Genomic DNA, 20,580 nt, shown 5'->3' on the forward strand with positions numbered 1-20,580 from the left:
GATGTGTTTGTGTGGTATGCACATCAATGTGTGTGTGGTGTATTCAGGGCCCCAGGATTCCTGCTGACAGGCAGACTGGAGCTTTGGGCCTGAACCGGCTCTCCACCGGCCCTCTTTGTGGCAGCGCTCTGTTTGGACCTGGTGGTGCTGAGTCATTTAGCCGGCCTGTCTGTCCCAGTTAAGCCCCCCTGATTTTCCACACTGCTCATTCCCATGAGGCCTTGCTGCTTCAGTACCACCCGAACATTCAGCCGGGTTGTTTGTGTCCTTGTTGTGATCACTCTCACCTGAGAGGCTGTGACGGAGGAGCAAAGCAAGACAAGTAAATATAAGAGAAATAACAATCAGCAGGATGAAATGTGACGAGGAGGCCAGACCACCACGTGTAGGTGGTCGGAAACAAGGAAGTGTTTTTTGTGATGTAGCTTGGAGCCAGACCACGGCGTGCTTTAAAAGTGATCAGTAAAACCTTAAAATCAATTTTAAAACTGACAGGGAGCCAACGGAGAGAGGCCAGGATCAGGTTCAGAAGCCTAGCTGCTGCGTTCTGAACTAGTTGGAGGCGGGAGAGTGATTGTGACCTAAGTTCTCCTCTCTCTAGAGGGCGAGACAGATATTCATCAAGCAAAGTTTGTACACATTCATGCGTTCGTCAGATAGCGTCTAGGGTCAGTCCAGTCCCATGAGGGGGTATAGCTCAGTGGTAGAGCATTTGACTGCAGATCAAGAGGTCCCTAGTTCAAATCTGGGTGCCCCCTTCCTGAAGTTGAAGGCAGTAAGTTTTATTGTGTGAAATGTGATTGGAAACATGGTACAAGCTCTGTTGTACAATATAATATCTATATATGTAATTCAAGTTCAGTTTCCCAAACAGGGAACAAGCTCAGCTGTAGACAAAAGTAAAAGCATATTATCCATAATTAGTAATTTATAATAATATACCTTTTTCATGGAAAGATAGGGGACCACACTCATATTTTCTGGGATTGCTCAGAAATCCAAGAATTTTGGAGAGGTGTTAAAGAAGAAATTGAAAGTTGTTGTTCCTTTAGATCCACTGTTGTTGGGCGCCAAAGACCAGTGTAACATCAATCACAGGTACATATCACGGAGACTTTTCTTGACTGCCAAGAAAATGATAACTGTAAACTGGAAGGATTAATCAGTTGAATTATAAATTAATTCAACTGATATCGTGCCCTGGAGCAAGGCAACAGTGATTTTACTTATTCTGGTTCATTAGACCTGTGCTCAGGTTCAACTATGCTGAAAATAACAAGACATCACCATAATAAAAGTGATTAAACTGTTACGTGTCCAGCCCCAACGGACAAGTTTGGGTGGACCAAGATTATATGGAGCCTTTATATGACTTTTTTCACAACAGTTTTGTAATGACGCACATGGATAATTTCGGTGATGATTACAGAGCACCACCACCAAGAAACCAAATTCCACTTTTTCTTTCAAAATCTTACAAACACACACACACACACACAAACAAAAATGTGGGCACCATTTAAATGGATAGATCCCAGACTGTGTCTCAGCGAAGAAGACCTGCAACACTTTCTCCCTAGACGTTGATTACTTAAAAGGTTTTCGGCATTGCATATTTTGGGAAAGTGTTCTTTTGTTCTGCCTCCAGTGGTTTTACTCCTCCACTGCAATATAAATAGATTCTCTCTCTAATGACTAACACAGGTGCTTCTTGTTCAGTCTGGTATATGTTAGGTTGAGGAGTCACTGCAGCCAATTTACAGGCACTAGACAAAGCAGACACAAGTGTTTGAACAGAGCATACAGGCCCCGATTGCAGTGTGGCAGACATGAGGAAACTCAAGAATCCAAAACTATAAAGTCAGTGCAGGAAAACGCAGGTGGAACTCAGGAACATGGACATGAACCAACAGGGAATTGAACACTAAACAGACGGACTGACAAGGAAGACTGGGGAGCAAAGAAACTAAATTAGGGAAGTAGGGAGAATTAGGCACAGGTGAAACACATAAGGTCACAGCAGGCAATCACAGGCTGTGTCTCAATTCAGGGGCTGCATCCTTCGCAGGCTGCATTCGAAGACCGATTGTGTCACAGAGGTGTGACTGAGTTGTCCCACTTGCTCCAACAGGTGGATCCTTCCCTGCCCAGCCTATCCCACGATTCCTTGCGCTTCAGTGATGAACAGTTTTCCAAAGAGGTAATGAAGCCGGCATGCGATGAGACATCCAATGCTTTGGTGTCACGCTTCAACTCAACCGATCAGCTCAACGGTTCACAACGGGCCGTTCAATCAGGAGAGACTTGATTCACGATTTCACAATGTTTATTTGACAAGTGCACAGAAGTGATGTGAATGTTGTAGTCTTTGGCATTTTAGACCCCCGAGGGACATCATCAGGATTAGAAGGGGGTGAAGCAGAGCGTGGAACAGGAATTCCCCCCGGGGTCTAGGTTCAATCAGTCAATCAAATTTGTTTGGATGGCCCATATTCACAAACATTGCCCCATAGGGCTTAACAAGGTGCAACATCCTCTGCCCTTAACCCTCAACAAGAGTAAGGATAAACTACCAAAAAAAAACTATTAGCAGGGTCAAAACGTAGAAACCTCAGGAAGAGCCACATGTGAGGGATCCCTCTCCCAGGACGGACAGAAGTGCAATAGATGCCGCTTGTAATAGGTATATTGCATCAGGCAGTTTGGTTGAAATTAGTCCGCGATCAGCTGCTGCCATAATCCACAATCCATTGTCATTATTAACACTATCGGGTTCCATCATCGTGATCCACGATCGGCTGCCAACACAATACAGGATCATAAATACGATCACGATCAGTTGAGGTCGGGGATCCGGATGAGGTGATGATGATTCTGCTGAAGACTGGAGGAGATTGGGGTGGAGGAGGGTTATGTGCGTCACTGAATGACGGCTGACTGCGGAAGAGGGGAGAGGGGATTTCAAGTTTGACATTCAGCTCAATGATTCGACTGGAAGAGATCGTGGCAGATCTGATTGGCCATTTAGGAACGCCCACAATCGGCTGATCAATAAGCAGGTTAAGTCTTCCTGACTGAACTTACGCTGAGGTTCATTAAAACTGTCTCGCCGTGTCCATGTTCAGCTCTGGTGCTAAGCTACAGCAATAATGGTGTGATGGGATGGTGACACTGATCAGGGAAATTCTCCGTAGACCGGATCATCTCAATTTGGCCACAAAGGAGCGGTCTTTGACGACCGGGTAGAACACGTCCTCTGAAGGATGCAGCCCCTGAATTGAGACGAAGCTATAGAAGCGTCAAACGGAACAAAAAGACAGGAAGTAAAAAGCAAAACACACATGAGGAAAGAACTAAAACAGGAAGTAATAAGTACAAAGTCCGAACCAAAACTTCCCAAATCCCAATGAAATCCAAAGAAATCTAAGTTTAAGTTCAAATAAAAAAGTCCACAAAGTCTTAAACAGGGGCAGATCTGAACAGCACAGGCCAATAAGTGACTAACGTTTGTTTCAGAGTGTGTTTCAGCGAGCCAGTGTTCAAAACAAGTGCCACTATTCCAGTTTAAAGCCTGCCCCACATTTCTTTTTCACCCTGTCCAGGAAAACCCGCCCTTGATGTCGTGACGGAGCCGAAGCCGTATTTCCAGCTCGTTGGTCGGGATTCAATTTGGTATGTGGCCATGTACATTCAGCCTTCAGCGGGGCTGAGGGATGATAGGTGGTGAAGTTCACACTGCGGGATTCTGGGTGTAAAATGCCAGAGCACAAAGCGAGCGTTGAGTGGCGCTCGGTCAATCTTAGCTGGCAGCCATGTTGTTTTGGCCTAAGTTCAGTTTGGGTGCAGCAACAGCAGCGGCGTTAAGATTCTGCTCGACAACTCCTTTCCCTTGTAAGTCCCTCAAATGAGATGCTCTCCTCATGTCGGACACATGAATCAGCTGTTTGACTTGGCCGAACCTCTGGCTCCAGCAGCAGGGAGGGAGGAGGAGGAGGAGGAGGCCTGCACCCGCCTTCCTCCTCCTCTCAGTGTGTGAATGTTTAATCTTCCAGACATATTCCCTCAGTGACCAGATCTGAGGCAACGGCCGTGATTGTCTGAAAAATCCAGATGGCCCAAACAATTAGCGTCACCATAAAGATGCAACCGTGCCATCAATCCGTCGACGTGGAGCCTTTTAAATCAACAAACCTCTGCCAGACTTAGAGTCGTTTAACCTCTATTAACAGAGTCCACTTGGAATTCAAGACACCGTGTTGTTGTTTTTCTGCTTTTAAACAAAAATACACTCATGAGGCCAGATAGTAGAGTAGTAGCGGCTTTATTCACTGTCTCCTAGTGCCACTGGTTTCCACTCGCTGTGATTTGATGACCCACCAACAAAGAGCAGCTTTATATCCCTCTGCTGTTGTTGTTTTACGACTGTGCCAGTGTTTCTGCAGCGTTTATCCTGTTGATTCTTAATGATGTAGGAAAATAACGTTTAATTTTTTGGCTTTAAACTGTTTAAATGCATGTTTTACAGTTTGCCTTTTTTCCTCGCTGTTTCCTACATCCAGTGGTGTCCATTCGGACAAACAAAGGTTAAATAATCCACATCACTGACTATTACAGCTGCTTAACTTGTTTTTGCCGAGGAGGTTGTGTTTTCACCCTTGTCCGTTTGTTCGCTAGTCAGCAGGATTACTCAAAGTCTACAGAATGGATCACCACAAAACTTGGTGGAAAAATGTGGCATGGGTCAGGGGAGAGCCCATTGAATTCTTTTATCATGTTTTTCAACATTTTCATTGACTTCTCAGAGAATTATTCATGGGTCCTGATGAAAAAAATCTGCTTGTTTAAGGGACTGATAATGTTATTTGGTGCAGATCCAAATAAAAGTCTTGATCTATTGAATGTAAAAGGGGTTTTATAAGGGGACCATCTCAGAACACAAAAGCAGGGTTTATTAAATGGTAAAGTGACAGATAAATAGTAAAACTGACTTGAAAACATGAAAAGTGACAGAAAAAGTGATTAATCAACTGATTAATGAGAAAAAAAGAACTAATTTCTTTTTAATCCCATTATCAGATGGTGTATAATTTTTACTTAATTTCATTGAAATTTATGTAATCTTTTTCAAATTTGTTAGTATTTGCAGTAAACAAGCTTGTAAAGGTGATAAAACATTGTTTTTCACAATGCAATTGTCGTGACAGTGGTTGTGTCACAGGACTTCACTGTCTTTAATTCAATTCTTCTTCGTCTTCTGGGATGTTCGCTCGCAGACAGTCACAGTCTCATCATCTCCATTAATCAGCTCCTCTTCAGAGGCGGAAAGCGATCAGCTGAAGTGCTCTGACGTATATGTGGCGCTGCCGTTGTCAAGGAAATGGATGAAAAATGTTTTGTAACGCAGTCGGGACTCTCAGTCCTCCTGGAGTTCAGATTAAGTCTGAACTCCCCTTCCTCCCTCCTCACAGCCCACCCCTCCCCCGTCTCCACCATCTATCTGTCAGAGTCTAATAACCTGCACACAGTGAACAGCCCGGAGTCCTGCAGTCTCTCTGGAGCCGTGGCTGCTTTCTACCCCAGCTACTGTATAATGCAAGTGTGCAGCATGATGCTCAAACCAATGGAGAAGTTGTTGTTTAGTGCGTAATAATATTCTGTCATGTTGCCAAGACAACAGGTCTGTTCTTAATTTTGAGCACAAACCCAATGCTTGGACATGTATCTTTGTGACATATTTTCTTTTCCGTGTCACACTTGGAGAAAGCAAAAGTAATTATTAGAATAAAATCATTTTTATGAATTTATTAATTACTTCATATATTTTCATCACCCCCATTCATCATGACATTGGTATGAATAAATAAAAAAATGAAAGAAAAATAGATAAATAAATGTAGAAATACATTTTCTGTCCTTCATAATTTATCATTATAGTAATGTTATCTAATGATATATACTCATTTCTCCTACACTTCTATTTGTTTCCATCCATCCACAAAATGAACGCAAATTATCTTGCTAATTATTCTTTTTTAAAAGCACATAAAGTCCATGTCTTGTCCATGAAATACAGCTGACTTCCTGGTTATAAAGCCTTGTTTAGGATTCAGATTAAATGGTTTATTAATTGCTTAAATCAGTGGAGACTGTTGTATTTACAGATTGCAGATAAGATTATGTACAGTTCCATTCCTTTAAACTACTTATTCTCTTGATGGATCTGTGGTCTAGTCACCTGCCACCGTCGGTCCCCCAACACCAGCCTGACGACAGTGACTCACCAGTAAACGTTTTTATTCAACCCAAAACAAACCTCAGTACCTCCAACATAAATCAATCATAAATCAGCCCGGCTTGCACAGGAACACAGGAGCTCTCTGTCCATGGCGACTCTCTTTGTCTCCTCTGCCACCTATAACCAGGGGGAGTGATTAGAGCCAACTCAGCTGGAGATGCTCTGCTGAGCCACGTGTCCCAAATCGCTCACTAACCACTACATAGTCCACTATCTCGTGAGTTTGCCATTTTGCAGTGGTGTCCGAATGTTTAGTGAAATTTGTTATACCCTATACAGTGGACCTCTTGTTTCCCACAATGCATTGTGAAAAGTAGAGTACAACCTATGGTCACTAACTGAGCAAAACATGAACCGAATGTATCTGATATTATCTGAGGAACATTTTGACATCTCTCTCTGTCTCTCTCTCGTCTCCTGTCATCTCGTTACTCTGTCCATTGAAGGCTATAAAATAACCCCCTAAAATACTAAATAATAATTATATCAGTAATAATCTATTATAACATAATAATAATAATTCCTTTGTGTTACATCAATCATATGTTTATTTGATCAAAACAGTGAAACTGAAACTTTAGATTTGATCTAATAATTACCTGGATTTTCTGATAAATTATTCCCATTACAGTTCATAGGTCTTTAGTGACTTATTTTAAGTGGTGTCCTTGTTATGTAACTGTACTATAAACAGAGAGGAGAGACAAAAGCGTTTTTCAGTTTGTCTCCCAACACTGTTTAAAACATAAAACCCTGCAGGTTTTATGTTTTGAACGTGCCACATAGAAACATATGTAATATTTGGTGTTATTTATGCGTCTCCATCAATCTGCTGATACTTTCTCTTGTTAGAAAGTGGAGAACTCTTCCCAACAACTCTGTCCCTTTGTCCGATCAAACTCTCTCTCTGTTTCTGTTTTTGTCAGGGTGCATGTGTGGTCAGGTTGAATTGGTGTGCCAGACCCCGTCTCACAAATTCCTTTTCATTCAGTTGGAACAGAAAGAAAAAGAGAAAGACAAAAAGGGGGTGAAAGTAAGAGTGAGAGAGATAGACAGGGAGAGTGAGTCAGTGGCCCGGGGAGAAGCGAGCAGAGGGGGAGAGAGGGAGAAAGCCAAGAGAAGTTTTTATTTGAATGGACGAGCACAGACAATCCCTGGCACACAGCTTTCATGTAAACCACCCCTTCACTCTCCCTTTTTGTCCCATTCAGTGCCTGCCACCCTCCCTTCTCTCTGCCCCACCCTGTGGCCTCTCTGCTCTGGACTTGGGGGGGTTCACCCGCCTCTATAAAAGCTCCGTCTGTGCCCCAGGCGAGCTTCATTCCCCATCATGGAGAGTCAGAGAATCCAGTCCTCGTACAGGAAGCGTTATGGGCCTCAGGGCTTGAGCTCCACAGCCGCCAGAATCGGGAGCCTTCCCTCCAACCGCTTCTCATGGCACGGCTCCCCTCGAAACGTCACCCACTCCAGCCCCATATCCAGGATCTCCCTGGGCTCCACCAACACGGGCTTTTTCCCGGGGAGCCCCGCCGACCGGCTGGACTTCTCCGCTGAGTCCCTGATGAAGGCCCAATTCAAGGAGACTCGCACCAACGAGAAGTTGGAGATGATGGGCCTGAACGACCGGTTTGCCAGCTTCCTCGAGAAGGTGCGCATGCTGGAGCAGCAGAACAAGGTTCTGGTGGTGGAGCTGAACCAGGTGAAGGGGAAGGAGCCCAGCCACCTGGGAGACATCTACCAGGAGGAGCTGAGAGAGCTGCGGCGGCAGGTGGACGGTCTCACTAACGGCAAAGCTCGGCTGGAGATAGAGAGGGACAACCTGGCCGCAGATGTGGGAACACTGAAGCAGAGGTAGGAGGAAACAGGGTGGGGCTCCAGTGGGCGGAGGAGGATGTTGATGTGATGAACAGAGAAGAAAAATCAACCCTGTTACTGTTCAGTGATCAGAGGAATAGTGCAACAAATGATCTTTACATCCTTATTTTGCTTTCTTCTACTTTCCGTTTAGTTAATGATACAGTTGACAATCAATTTTTTTATGTTAGAATAGACATTTTATGAACAAGGTCTTCGTTAAGGCAACAAACAATGACCGAAAAGCCTATTAACTTAACGACAGAGTTTAAATGAATCAATCAAAAGATTTTAATACTTGTGTTTTATCCATTGAGTTTCTCTAAAATCTTCCACTGTAGTATGCAATGATTTTCTGATATTGTTCAATGACTTTTCTACATGTTGCTGGTTCATAGCAGAGTACCACCAGGTAGAAATCTCTAGAATGTAAATGGATTGAGGATAAAAAGAAGGACGCTTTTTGCATTCTCTTGGAACCAAATAACACCAGTTTGTCGCATAGCTGCGAGTTTTGTCTTAAAAAAAAAAAAGCAAATCTATTTATATGCAGATTTGATTGGACTCTGACGCGTTGGAATGTAGACCACTGTGCTCTGCCCGGGCTTTCCTCCTGGATCCCTCTTTTTACAAACTTGATCCTGGCTGAACCCCTCGTTATTGAACGAGTGTGGAGGAATGAGGCAAACACAATGGTGGCCGTACACAAAGGGAGCCCGCGGCCGGGCAGATGTTCTCTTGTCCCCTGTGTTTCTTGCAGTTGCACATCCAGAACCGTTTTTACTGAAGGTGCACACGTGGCACGAATGTATAATTTCATTGAGTCCGGGTAGAAAATTGACTTCCGACTCCTCTCCGCCCTCTGATTACCACACAGCTGGCTGGTCCACTCGAGTGTGTAGGGATGGTCGTGGCTGAGAGGGTCAAAGGTCACCACCTCTCTCCTCCAGCCACTCCATTCAGCAGACTCTGCGTGAAGCCGTACAGATGTTACCCCGAGTCTGAGCGTTTATGTTCCCATGTCTCAGATGGATCGCAGGGTGGTGTGTTTGCATCCTGTGTGTGTGTGTGTGTGTGTGTGTGTGTGTGTGTGTGTGTGTGTGTGTGTGTGTGTGTGTGTGTGTGTGTGTGTGTGTGTGTGTGTGTGTGTGTGTGTGTGTGTGTGTGTGCGTGTGTGAACGCCATCCCGTGGGAAAGGCCTCTGGCTGTGAGACCGGAGTGAATGTCTAATGATGCGTGAGCCGTCCTTTCAGCTGAGCCCCCGTCGTCTCCTGCGGCACGGAGAGAGCAGCACTGATCAAAACGCTTGAAATATGTTTTCAGTCCTCACAGTGTGACTCGTTATTTTACTGAGTCCCATTCAAATTACAAAACTGTACGTTTGTCCAATTTTAAACCAAAACTAAGTTGCTGTTCCACTTGAGAGAATAAAATCTTTGAGGTTTACATATCTTTCTGTAAAACCTATATATATGAATTAATAAATTTTACCCCTTGAATTAAAATGTGTCTGGAAGTTATCAGGATGTAAATCCAATAATAGAAATTTGATTCAATAGCTTCTTGCTGATTCCAACTTTTCCTGTTCCTTAGGCTGCAGGACGAGATGGGCCTCCGACAGGATGCAGAGAACAACTTGAACGCCTTCAGACTGGTAATTATTTTTCCCCGGAGTCGTCTTCTAAACAGTTTAGATATTCAGCATGTCTGTCCTCTGTCCACACTCATTCCTCCATGTTTCTCATTGTTTGCTTAAAGGATGTGGACGAGGCTTCTTTAAATCGTGTCCAGTTAGAGAGGAAGATCGATGCCCTGCAGGACGAGATCAACTTCCTGAAGAAGATCCATGAGGAGGTAAGGAGGAATTTAAAAGAACAAGGTGACAGATAACAAATTGTGAGGCAACTTTACCACCAGTTGACTTATTTCCAATTATTACACCTCTCTGGAGCTCACATTGATTCTTATTTTGGTCTCAACATTTTTTTCCCAATATCCTTTTCCCTCGTCAGGAGATTCGTGACATACAGGAGCAGATCATGTCCCAGCAGGTGCACGTTGACCTGGATGTGTCCAAACCCGACCTGACTGCTGCCCTGAGAGACATCAGGGTCCAGTATGAAACCATGGCCTCCTCAAACATGCAGGAGACGGAGGAGTGGTACCGATCCAAGGTCAGGACACTCTGATATGTAGCACAGAGCCATACAAAGTCGAATAGATGGAACAGAAAACAGGCCAATTGACTGTTTGTCTTCCCATGCAGTTTGCTGACATGACAGACGCTGCCAATAGAAACACAGAAGCCCTGCGCCAAGCCAAGCAAGAGGCCAACGAATACCGGCGCCAGGTCCAAGTGGTGACCTGTGACATGGAGGCTCTCCGTGGAGCAGTAAGTCCACTAAACCACGGAAAAGACTGGGAGACACTGCCACTATGTTACCTAACAACTAATGTCCGATGAGTCTGTACGGTGCAGCAGTGGTTCACTCTCACAACTTTACTGCTCTTCTTGGTTCGAACCTTGGTTCAGCCAGAGGCCCTTCTTTGTGGAGTATGTTCTCCTCCTGTGTGTGGGGGTTTTCTCTGGGTTCTCCCTGGACTGTTGGACCCTCGAATGTGCTCGAGTACCAATCTAGTTTTGTGCTTTTACCATCAGCATCAACAGACACTATTTCCATATGAAGCAATTATAATGTAATTCCCATAACTGTGTATTACTGTGTGTATTTTACTGCAGTGAATCTAATTAAATGTTTCATTAGTGCAGTCACAGTCAATGTGTGTCACACAATGATAGTTTTCCAGTGTGTAAATTTGATGTAGTATTGATCTTTAAACACTGGAAGGTGCTGTTTCTCAGATGTAGGAAAGGTTTCAGCTGCAGTTCACTCTGTGGAAACACTTCATACTGTATGAGTCAGGTTTGGGGACTTAAGGGAAAATAAAAGCATTCCCTTTTCTCTTCTCCTGCCTTTCTCTCTCCATCTTTTCATCCTTCTCTCACTTCTCCAACTCTTTCCTCGCACTCTTCTCCTGCACATTCTTCTCTTTCAGCTCCTTCTTCGCTCCTTCCTCCTTCTCTGCGATCTTTTGCTCCTTCAGCTTCGCTTTGTCTTTGTCAGACCTTGAGGCGAGTTCCTGAAAAGACCCACGTGTCACTAAAAGTTATTATTCAAATCAAAGTTAACTGATGAAACCTACTTGGAGCTCAGTGTTTTTCAGGATGAGGAGCTTTATGTCCTCCTGCATCTGCAGCTCTTTGTTCATGGTGTCCAACTCTTATGGTCTCAGTTTCGTCCTGCTGAATTTGGAGACTGTCCTTCAAGGAGAGGATTTCTCTCTCCTTCACTTTCAGTATCTTCCTCAGCTCTGTGAACTCAGGCTCCAAACCTTTCTGGATGATTTCAGCAGACTTGGCTTTCTTCTGCAGGTCTTTTAAGGTCTACGTCTCAGGATAGAGAATAATTCATGGTTCTTGATGACAAAAAAACTGACTTGTTTTGGGAACTGATATTTATGAGCGTGTGAAATTCGGTGCAGATCCAAATAAAAATCGGGATCTATTGTGAATTTAAATGTGGTTTCATGAGGAGACTGTTGGGCCTTAGTGGAGGTATGTGCTCTACTGAGCTTCATTCTTGTTTACATCTCGTATCTTGCATACAAGAATAAATGTATACAAATTCCCATGCACTGTATCATTTTCATTTGGCATAAGTTAAATAAAGGATAAACAAATAAATGTAATGGTCATACCACAGCACACATTATTTGGGGGTGACTGTAGACGCTGGAGCTCCAGTTGTGCGAAAAAGAAAATGAAATGGGTGTGAACATCTTCAGACACCCTAAAAGCTGCCTTTGACATCATCAGTCATTGTTTCATTTTAAATCTGCAGCGAAAACATAGTAGACACAGCACTCATATTATCAAGTAGAAGGAGAAGTACTTGTATCGTGGGAGTTAGTGGTGGATTTACAGCAGTAATGAAAGTATTAAAACACTGTTAGTGAATTTGCTTTTACAGTTAATCTGACCAGAACATTAAATGACACCTCAGTTAACTTCATCAGATGCTGGTGGGACTGCTGGGACTGGTGGGACTGGTGGGAAGAGTGGGAATGGTGGGACTGGTGGGACTGGTGTTTTGGCTGCAGAGTTCATCACCCACTCTTGTCTCTCCTCCGTCAGAACGAGTCTCTGGAGCGCCAGCTCCGGGAGATGGAGGACCGCTTCGCCATGGAGACCGCCGGTTATCAGGATACAGTGAACCGTATGGAGGAGGAGATCCATGCCCTGAAGGATGAGATGGCGAGGCACCTGCAGGAGTACCAGGACCTCCTCAACGTCAAGCTGGCCCTGGACATCGAGATCGCCACCTACAGGAAGCTGCTGGAGGGAGAGGAGAGCAGGTGAGCAACAGCCCTGTGGACTGGAGTGTACTGGTGTACAGTGGACAGGTGTATGTGATGATGTTGTTTCTCCTCTGCTGCTCCAGGATCACTATTCCAGTTCAGAGCTTTTCCAACCTGCAGTTTAGAGGTCAGTATCAAACGAGACCCACACATTTCTTTTTTGTCCCTTTGGGCAGTGGTTCTCAACCTTTTTTCACTGATGTACCCCCTGTGAAATATTTTTTCAGCCAAGTACCCCCTAACCAGCGCAAAGCATTTTTGGTTGAAAAAAAGATGTAATACACAGCGCTGTGCCATCAGTGTCTGATTTATTAAACTTTGTAACTAAACACTTTCAAATTTGAAACATTTGAAAAAACGTCAACAAAACATTTAAAACTCCATCAAGTGCATAACATTGCTCATTTGTAGTGGTCTCTCTTGAACTATTTGGAAATAAAAAGACTTATTAAAAAAGAAATAATTATCTCAATTATAAATAAAGATTTGTGCACATAAAAATTATTATCAACTTAAAGTGCCCTCTTTTGGGATCATAATAAAGACCTGACAGGTGGCGTGTGCCAGGCTGGGTCAAACCATCCTGGTATGGGGGAGACTCTGGGTTTTTAGGATAATGAAATTGAATAGCCTATTGAATATAAAATTCAGTTTATGAACTTACACTTATATTTTATTGAATATTTATTAAATAACTATTTTTAAAGGATTTTTGAATGGATGCTAATTTTAAATATATATTTTTAAATCTCACGTACCCCCTGGAGTGCCTTCACGTACCCTCATTTGAGAACCACTGCCTTTGGGTATTTGCATACATGCATTTTGATTCTGTCTGGATAATCTTTGTTTGTAGAAACATTGAAAATCTTGTGGTGATGACTACAAAAATGCTTCAGGTTTTCCAAAAGCAGTGTGCATCCAGATCCAAATACAAATCCGGATTTGGTGAATTTAACTGTGGTTTCATGAGAAGACTGTTTGGGCCTTGGCAGAGGTTTGCGCTCTCTGATTGCCATTTGAGCGTGAAGATTGGAATAATGTGGTGTGGTTGATGTGTTTCTTGGGGAAAGAGCTGTAAGGCCCTCCTGGAAACACTCCTGCTGCTATGTAGGTGACTGCTCTGGTCTAAATATTGCCCCTCTCTCCGCCCGCTCACATTTTAGAAACTAATCTGGACACCAAACCCCCAGAGGCCCATGTGAAGAGGAGCATCCTGGTTCGAACTGTGGAGACCAGAGACGGGGAGGTACGTGCTCCCACAGAGCCACACTCACGCTCTCATTTACAGCTGCACATTGCACCTCTTACCCAGTCCCTCTGGAGGGCAATGTTGAACCCTTCCGCAGGTTCTCACAATTATTCACTGTGGCTCACCACACCTGATGCCTGGTGCAACAACTAATCCCAAAACTCACCCGAGACATTTATTTATAAACCTCTTTTTTTCCCTCTCTTCTTTCTTTTCAGATCATTAAGGATTCGACCACTGAACACAAAGATCTTCCTTAAACCAGCTCTCCCATCTCATCCTCCGTAACAATATGAGGATTTTCAATTCGTATTATCACTTTTTGTTGTTGTTTCCAAACCCCAAAGCTGACCTGTCAGAGTCATCACATCATTTTATATGTCTCTCCTTTATCGTCATCCTTAGACTAAACTATTTACTGCCTTACACTCATGTTGTAACCACGAAATACGACGAAACGTCATCACTAATTTCTGCCCTGAAAGATCCATGTTTAGCTTTTCGTACAGCTCCACTTGTTAGCTTGAGTTAATCCTAAATGGTCTGTAGCTTGTTCCAGTGAAGAAAAAGGACTGGAATTTACTGGTAATGTGTTTAATTTTAACTTGGACTGACAGACCTAATTTATAGCATTGTTTCTGATTAGCTGGTGTAGAGGAGGCCTCGAAATGTAGCGGTCAGCTAATACGTAGCGTGGTGGAGGTCGACATGTGGTTATTGTGTATGTGAATTATGGTGAGGAAGATGCAAGAGGGAGTTTGGGCTTTTCGCAGATGTCAGAGTGGGATTCGGGCAGGGAATGAGAGATTTGTGTATGTTAGAGCAACGTTTGGCAGAAAGTGAATCTTAAACAGATTTTTTTTTTTTTACTTTTGACTTGGTGCTATTTTATGTCTCATTTGTTTGCTGCAGCAGCCACACGTTGCTTTAAGGTCCTGCACACATGAACAAGTCTTACATGCTTCTGACTAAACCTGCTCTAGGGTTTGAATATGGCCGAGCTGCGCTGGTTTGTTTCCATGATCTTCTGCTGCTGCTGTGAATGTGTAGAACTTTATCTAACCGAGAGGAAAACAAAGACAGGATCTGTCTGTTCTGGTCTGTAGACACTGTGTCCAGGCATTAAACTTACAGATATGTACACTCACTGTATTTAACCTTATTCTGACACAGAGGAAGTACACTGCACAAAGCACACGAGAGCAGGACAAGAAATCACTGCAGAGTCTTAAATGTAACTGAACTATACTGTATTTTAACACAGAGATGCATCTACTCATGCGTGTTTTAGCATCTCAACTGCAAATGAAGTGGTTTATTTCTCGTCAGCTTTGCGGCAGTCATCTGTGAGAAAAGTTTTACCTGAATAAATAAACAATAACAATTTCTAGTCGTTACAGTTTTGTTTCCGATTCTTTTCCGCTGCGACTGCGCCAATGACACGTATTGAGTACATTGGTTTAGATTTTTTCTTGTACCCTGGTGACCTTTTACAACCACGTGCAATTGTCTGTAATTGAAAAAATCGAATTAGCACAAATAAGTGAAAACAACCCAATGTCATCCCTACATGAAATTACCTCCTCTCGTCTGCACCTATTTTTTCCACCACACACTCATCTGGTGGTGTTTCTCCAACACAACCTGATAATACACGATCATTTTTTGACACCGGGACGTGTCAGGGTCTGCCCACTTATCCAGCACGAGTGGTGATAGGGACAGGTCCGGGCTGGAGGTGTGGAGGAGGGTGTTCGGAAAACTGACTCGACCTTTGCTCCCACAGCTTCCAGTTAATCCTCCGAATTCACCAGCCAGTTTCTCTAGTGTTTGACTGATAGCAGAGCGAGACGCAGAGGTGGAGGAGGGCGCTGTGGAGATAACCTCCAACAAATCCCACAACCCAGCGGTGCAGCTGGAACCCTTGTTTTTATTTTCACTTTGAAAAGGAGGATGTTGGAGTAGAAAGCTGCTGTAAGGATGGATGGATGGATGGACGTCACAGCTCAGACACTGTAATCCTTGTGATTCTCTGGAAGCCCCTGCTGACTGTAGCCGTGCTGACAGGCCCTGGCACTAATGAGAATGGTACTCTACGCCGTAGCTGGCTGTCTCTGCTCATCGCCAAGGACACACTGTGATTCGTGTTCCCATGTGCCTCCCACCTTCTTCTCCCCTCCGCAACTTCCACCCCGATCACACGACCCTTTCTTCTCTTTCTCCCATTAACATCCAGCCCTCTCTTGTACTCACTTTGTTTTGTGTTTATTCGAAATTCGGAGTCTCGTAGCAAAGACACAGCTGCTGAAACCGCTGCATATGTGAATATAACATTAGTTGTGACCAGTGCTACAAGCTGTGGAACCATGTTAGCTTAACAACAATAAAAGATTGTGTTTGTTAGAGTTCATGCCTCTTGTGGTTTTCCTCTGACGCACATACACATATGTCAGATTTCATCTCACTGAAATGAGCAGTAGAGGTTGACAGCAGCAAACAGGCTCAATCAGACTGGTTGTGCTGCGGAGCTAATAGGTTCACTTCCTGTAATATCAGCTCACTATGAGTTACTGTATCCAGGCAGAGAGACAAGTGTTACCTCAGATGCACTTGACCATTCAATTCATAAAAAAAGTATTATCTAAAATGTCACTGTATTGAGTCTGCTGAAAAGCTATGGATCCGAGGGAGTTAAATGTCAGTGTGGTTTGTTTGAGTGGTGAAAGAAGAAATGTGTCTAAAACAACAATCAGGTACCCATACGCACAATAAAAACAAACCATGTTGTTCATCTTGTCTGTTAAAAGATCTCTTCCTGATGGGGACAAGACTCTGAGTTATAACTCCACTGCTGGAAGTCCTTATTTAAAGAACTGGAAGATACCCATTTGATTTAATTGGCTCTGACAGCTAGAGCCTCATAATAACCTCAAATGAACTCTGGGATATTTGTTTTATTTGTTTGGAATGAGGACTGTGGTTGTTGAAAAGGGCAACAGCAACACAAACAGATCCTTTCCGTGTGTGTGTGTGTGTGTGTGTGTGTGTGTGTGTGTGTGTGTGTGTGTGTGTGTGTGTGTGTGTGTGTGTGTGTAGTTTAGACAGTTGAGTTAAAATAATGCAAACCCTTCCTGCTACTGCATTTCAAAATCCATCCATAAATTACCACTTAACCCTTGAGGGTGGTGTTGGACTGTACCACTAGACCACTGTGCCGCACACTTACAATAATATCTTACCAAAAAAAAAATCTCCCAGTTGGGAAAGCTCAAGATAGATTAGAGTGAAGAGTAAGATCATGTCCTCACTCTTATTCCTCTCCTGGTGTTTATCTGCTACTTGGGGATTTAAGACAGTAATACAAAAATGTGAGGTCAGCATGGGCAAAAAACACTCAAACAAATGTTTGAAGTTTGCTAAAATAAACATTTAATGGAAGTAAATGACAAAATAAAATCCATCTTTCCACCAGAACACGTAGTCTCTGAATATTGTGATAGTCCGGATTCAGATAATCACGAAGGACGTCATTTTCCTTCCAAGTTTATTTGTGAAGAAAATCATGACAGTTTCACATAAGATATCCACGTCTCTGTAGATAAAACTATTCCTCCTGCTCTTGTTTTCCTTTGGAATGATGTGTGTGTGTTTTGAAGTGTGTGTAAAGTACAGTATGTATCTCCTCTGTCCAGCTCTTATCAGAGGAATGGAAGGTCTCAGGTCTGCACTGAAGGTGACCCTGAGCTGAAGGAATTCCAGGCAAATAAAACTCCCAGGCGTTCTGCGGGACTTTCTTTGCTGACTCAGAAACACTTTCCCGTCCAGTCCTTTTTCCACAGACCGGGAAGGGGTGACTGAGGTGGGAATTTTAAAATTAACTATGTTTCCTCAGGCGGTGCAGTGACAACAGCTGTCATATCAGCTCGAGAAAACATGAATAAACACAATGTCAGCACATGCGTGGACACCGAGGAGGTGTGCACATGATTTTAATATGATAATCATGTTATCAATATCATTTTCTTTTCACCAAGACATTCCTTCCTTCCAGACTGAGCGTTGTGTCTAATTGGTGCAGCAAAATATTTCAACATTGTAGACATCTCATGTTGCCACCAAAGCTGCACAGCTTGTAATAATTTTAGTTGTTTAGTTTTAGTTAAATTTGGATTTTTAAGTCAATAAACTGACAGTAAAATAATCAAAATTAATTATATGTAATTTGTATAATTATTATTATTGTTATTGTTATAAATTGGGGTTTAGGATAAACTAAGAAAATAATAAAAGGAGACAAACCAATAATATATTTTTTCAATATACCCATCAGAAACTTTTCACCAGAATCCATTGAAATTGATGTACATTTATTCCTTAAGTTTTTTTAAAGCTTCCAGGTGACTAATAATAACACTATTAACAGACAAAGTCATAAAAGCTCTCATACGTGGACAGAATCAGTGAGATGCTGCAGCAGGTCCAACAAAACAAACTCCCATCATGCGTGCGCCGCCTTCCTTCATGCACATTCCTGTCTCACTTGGCTCTCACACCGAAGGGTCATGGGAAGGCATGTGCGCACCTTGGTTAATTTTAGCCCTTGTTTCATCGGGGCCATTGAGAGGAAACACAGAGCAACCACCTCAGCCCGTCTGCCGGAGTGTGAAGCCACGCTCGCTCTGGTGTCTGGACACCCTGCACCGACTGAACCGCTGGATCTGAGAACATGTGCTCATTGCAGCTGCTTTTCTTTGGACAAAGTGGAGCGATGACTTTTTGGGTGTGTAGGTTACCAACCTGACAGCTAATCTATGTTCTCCTAATGGTCTCTATTAAATAACCATAGGTCACATCTGGACGGTAAGTAAGCTTTTCAGATTATGACATACGAAAAAGAAAAGAAAACCTGAATAGCACCCAGGCCCAACAGTCCCCTTATGAGACCACATTTAAAGAAATATGTAACAGTTCTTCATGAAAACATCTGAAAACAACGAGACATACTGTATATGAAATACCTTGTTGACTTGTGTACTTAAATCATACAAAATGTTTCCAACCCAGACTAATCCCCAATTTTATTCAAAGTAACAGGACATTTTATTTTGGTTGCCTTTTAACTGTTTCATATCTGCTTTCTCTGGGGCTTTGATTCTCTGTTATAACTTCCAATTTATGTGATGAACACAGTGCACGATTATTAATTGCTGTTAGCTGCATAACGTGAATAAAACTTTGATCCATTACCTCATCCGTGAACATGATTTGTGCCTGAGTAGCGTCAGGTAGATCAGCAATGGTGGTGAAGACCCCAACTCCCATGATCCCATGATGTCATCAAACTAAGTCTTATGTTATTGTTTTTATTTTCCATTTGATCAAGTTAGATGTTGCACATTTGAATCCACTTTCAAAGTGTTTATGTTGATCAGCACCAAATTTCACACATAGATATCAATCCCCTGAACATGATTTTTTTTTTCATCAATATCCAAGAGTGATTCCCAGGGAAATTGGTGAAAATGTAAAAAACAAACAAACAAACAAACAAACAAACAAACAAACAAACAAACAAACGATCACACAATGTTAAAGAAAGGGAAAGGTTTCACAGATGCGCATCAAAATGTGGTGGGTTCCTTCTTGGCCTATGTCCCATCCTTCCACTAAGATTCACTAAAATCCATCCTACTGAAAAAACGAACCAACACAGAATCGGACAGGGGTCAAAACATTTGGCTGAAGTCTGTAAATACCACTTAACAGAAAAGCCTCAGTTGGTCAATGAAACTCTTTTATGGCAGCTGCTCCCAAACAAAACTAACAATGTGTAGTGTATGTCAAGAGGCCACTCGAAACTCTCCTGGTGACCTTTAAGTAGGTATACAAACAAATCTGGCCCCAACGTCTGCTCTGTGTCTGAATGCAGCCGCTGGGACCTCTTAGGGCAAAGATCAGGATCCAGGTGAAAACACAATTCATCAAAGTCTTTATTTATTTAATCAAGTCTGGATTTGTCACATTTTTTATTCAAATCACGCCAGGTTACTCAGGTCCACTGTAATGACTGTAAATTTCCAGTCACAGTCTCACGACTGTAAAAAACCAGAGCACCTCATCTACTCAGAAATCTTTACAACCGTGTTGTAAAGATTTGTTTCTTCTTTAGCGGCACCGGACTTATCCAGCTCATCGATGGCTCGTGATTTATAATATTGGAGCGTCAACATCATGGATAAAAACTGAATATCCGGATGTGTCCTTTTGACACACGCACACTTTCAAAGCTTATCGCGAATATAGATGATTCTGCAGACGTGTGATGACAGTTAGAGAGAAAGAGGATGCAGCTATTTTTAAGCACAGAGACTTGTGATGTGGATAGCAGCAGAATAGAATGGTGAGGGTCTGCACTGTGTCAGTGTCAGACCACTGTTAAGTCATCCACCATACAACTAATATACCTGCAGGAGAGAAATTTCAAAATAAAACACTCTTTTTAAACACATTTTTAGCAGAATCTCCAAATCCTAACATATGTCCGATTATCATGCTATAAGGTTTCTTTGTATAATCTGCAAATGCATTTTTAAACCAATTTATAATCCATAAATATCTTGATGGTGAGGGACAATTTAGATTTTGGGTCATCTGAGACATTTCTAGTGACTACAATTTATAAATAATTAGGTGGTGTCTGCTGACAGCCACCAGGTGGCAATCACGACTCTTTAGCTTCACTTTCGGGAAATGTCATGTC

The 20,580-nt window shown here is 42.8% G+C and overlaps 1 protein-coding gene and 1 non-coding gene across 3 annotated transcripts; both read left to right on the forward strand.

The window, feature by feature from the left end:
* The first annotated feature begins 686 nt into the window (after positions 1–686).
* On the forward strand, positions 687–758 carry trnac-gca. The gene has a single exon. It is a non-coding gene; the product is annotated as a tRNA-Cys (tRNA).
* Positions 759–7,605: 6,847 nt separating this feature from the next.
* gfap (glial fibrillary acidic protein) lies at positions 7,606–14,890 on the forward strand. 2 transcript variants are annotated; one of them, XM_034594180.1, is made up of 9 exons: positions 7,608–8,146; positions 9,743–9,803; positions 9,908–10,003; positions 10,162–10,323; positions 10,416–10,541; positions 12,345–12,565; positions 12,652–12,695; positions 13,735–13,817; positions 14,039–14,890. In XM_034594180.1, exons 1-9 carry the CDS (start codon positions 7,626–7,628, stop codon positions 14,078–14,080), a joined length of 1,356 nt encoding a protein of 451 aa, XP_034450071.1. In that variant the 5' UTR covers positions 7,608–7,625; the 3' UTR covers positions 14,081–14,890. The 2 variants fall into 2 exon arrangements, with proteins under 2 accessions (XP_034450072.1, XP_034450071.1); XM_034594181.1 differs by lacking the exons at positions 13,735–13,817; positions 14,039–14,890 and adding an exon at positions 13,418–13,439 and having other exon boundaries at positions 7,606–8,146; positions 12,652–12,726.
* The last annotated feature ends 5,690 nt before the right edge of the window (positions 14,891–20,580 follow it).

The sequence above is a fragment of the Hippoglossus hippoglossus genome, chromosome 8 (genome assembly GCF_009819705.1).
Source record: "Hippoglossus hippoglossus isolate fHipHip1 chromosome 8, fHipHip1.pri, whole genome shotgun sequence".
In the NCBI taxonomy this organism is placed as follows: Eukaryota; Metazoa; Chordata; class Actinopteri; order Pleuronectiformes; family Pleuronectidae; genus Hippoglossus; species Hippoglossus hippoglossus.

Excerpts from the sequence above, each read along its gene's own strand:
- gfap (XM_034594180.1), top strand. The coding sequence starts at position 7,626 with ATGGAGAGTCAGAGAATCCAGTCCTCGTACAGGAAGCGTTATGGGCCT. Across the intron at positions 10,004-10,161 it reads TGAAGAAGATCCATGAGGAG|GAGATTCGTGACATACAGGA; the intron begins GTAAGGAGGAAT and ends TTCCCTCGTCAG. Across the intron at positions 10,324-10,415 it reads AGGAGTGGTACCGATCCAAG|TTTGCTGACATGACAGACGC; the intron begins GTCAGGACACTC and ends CTTCCCATGCAG.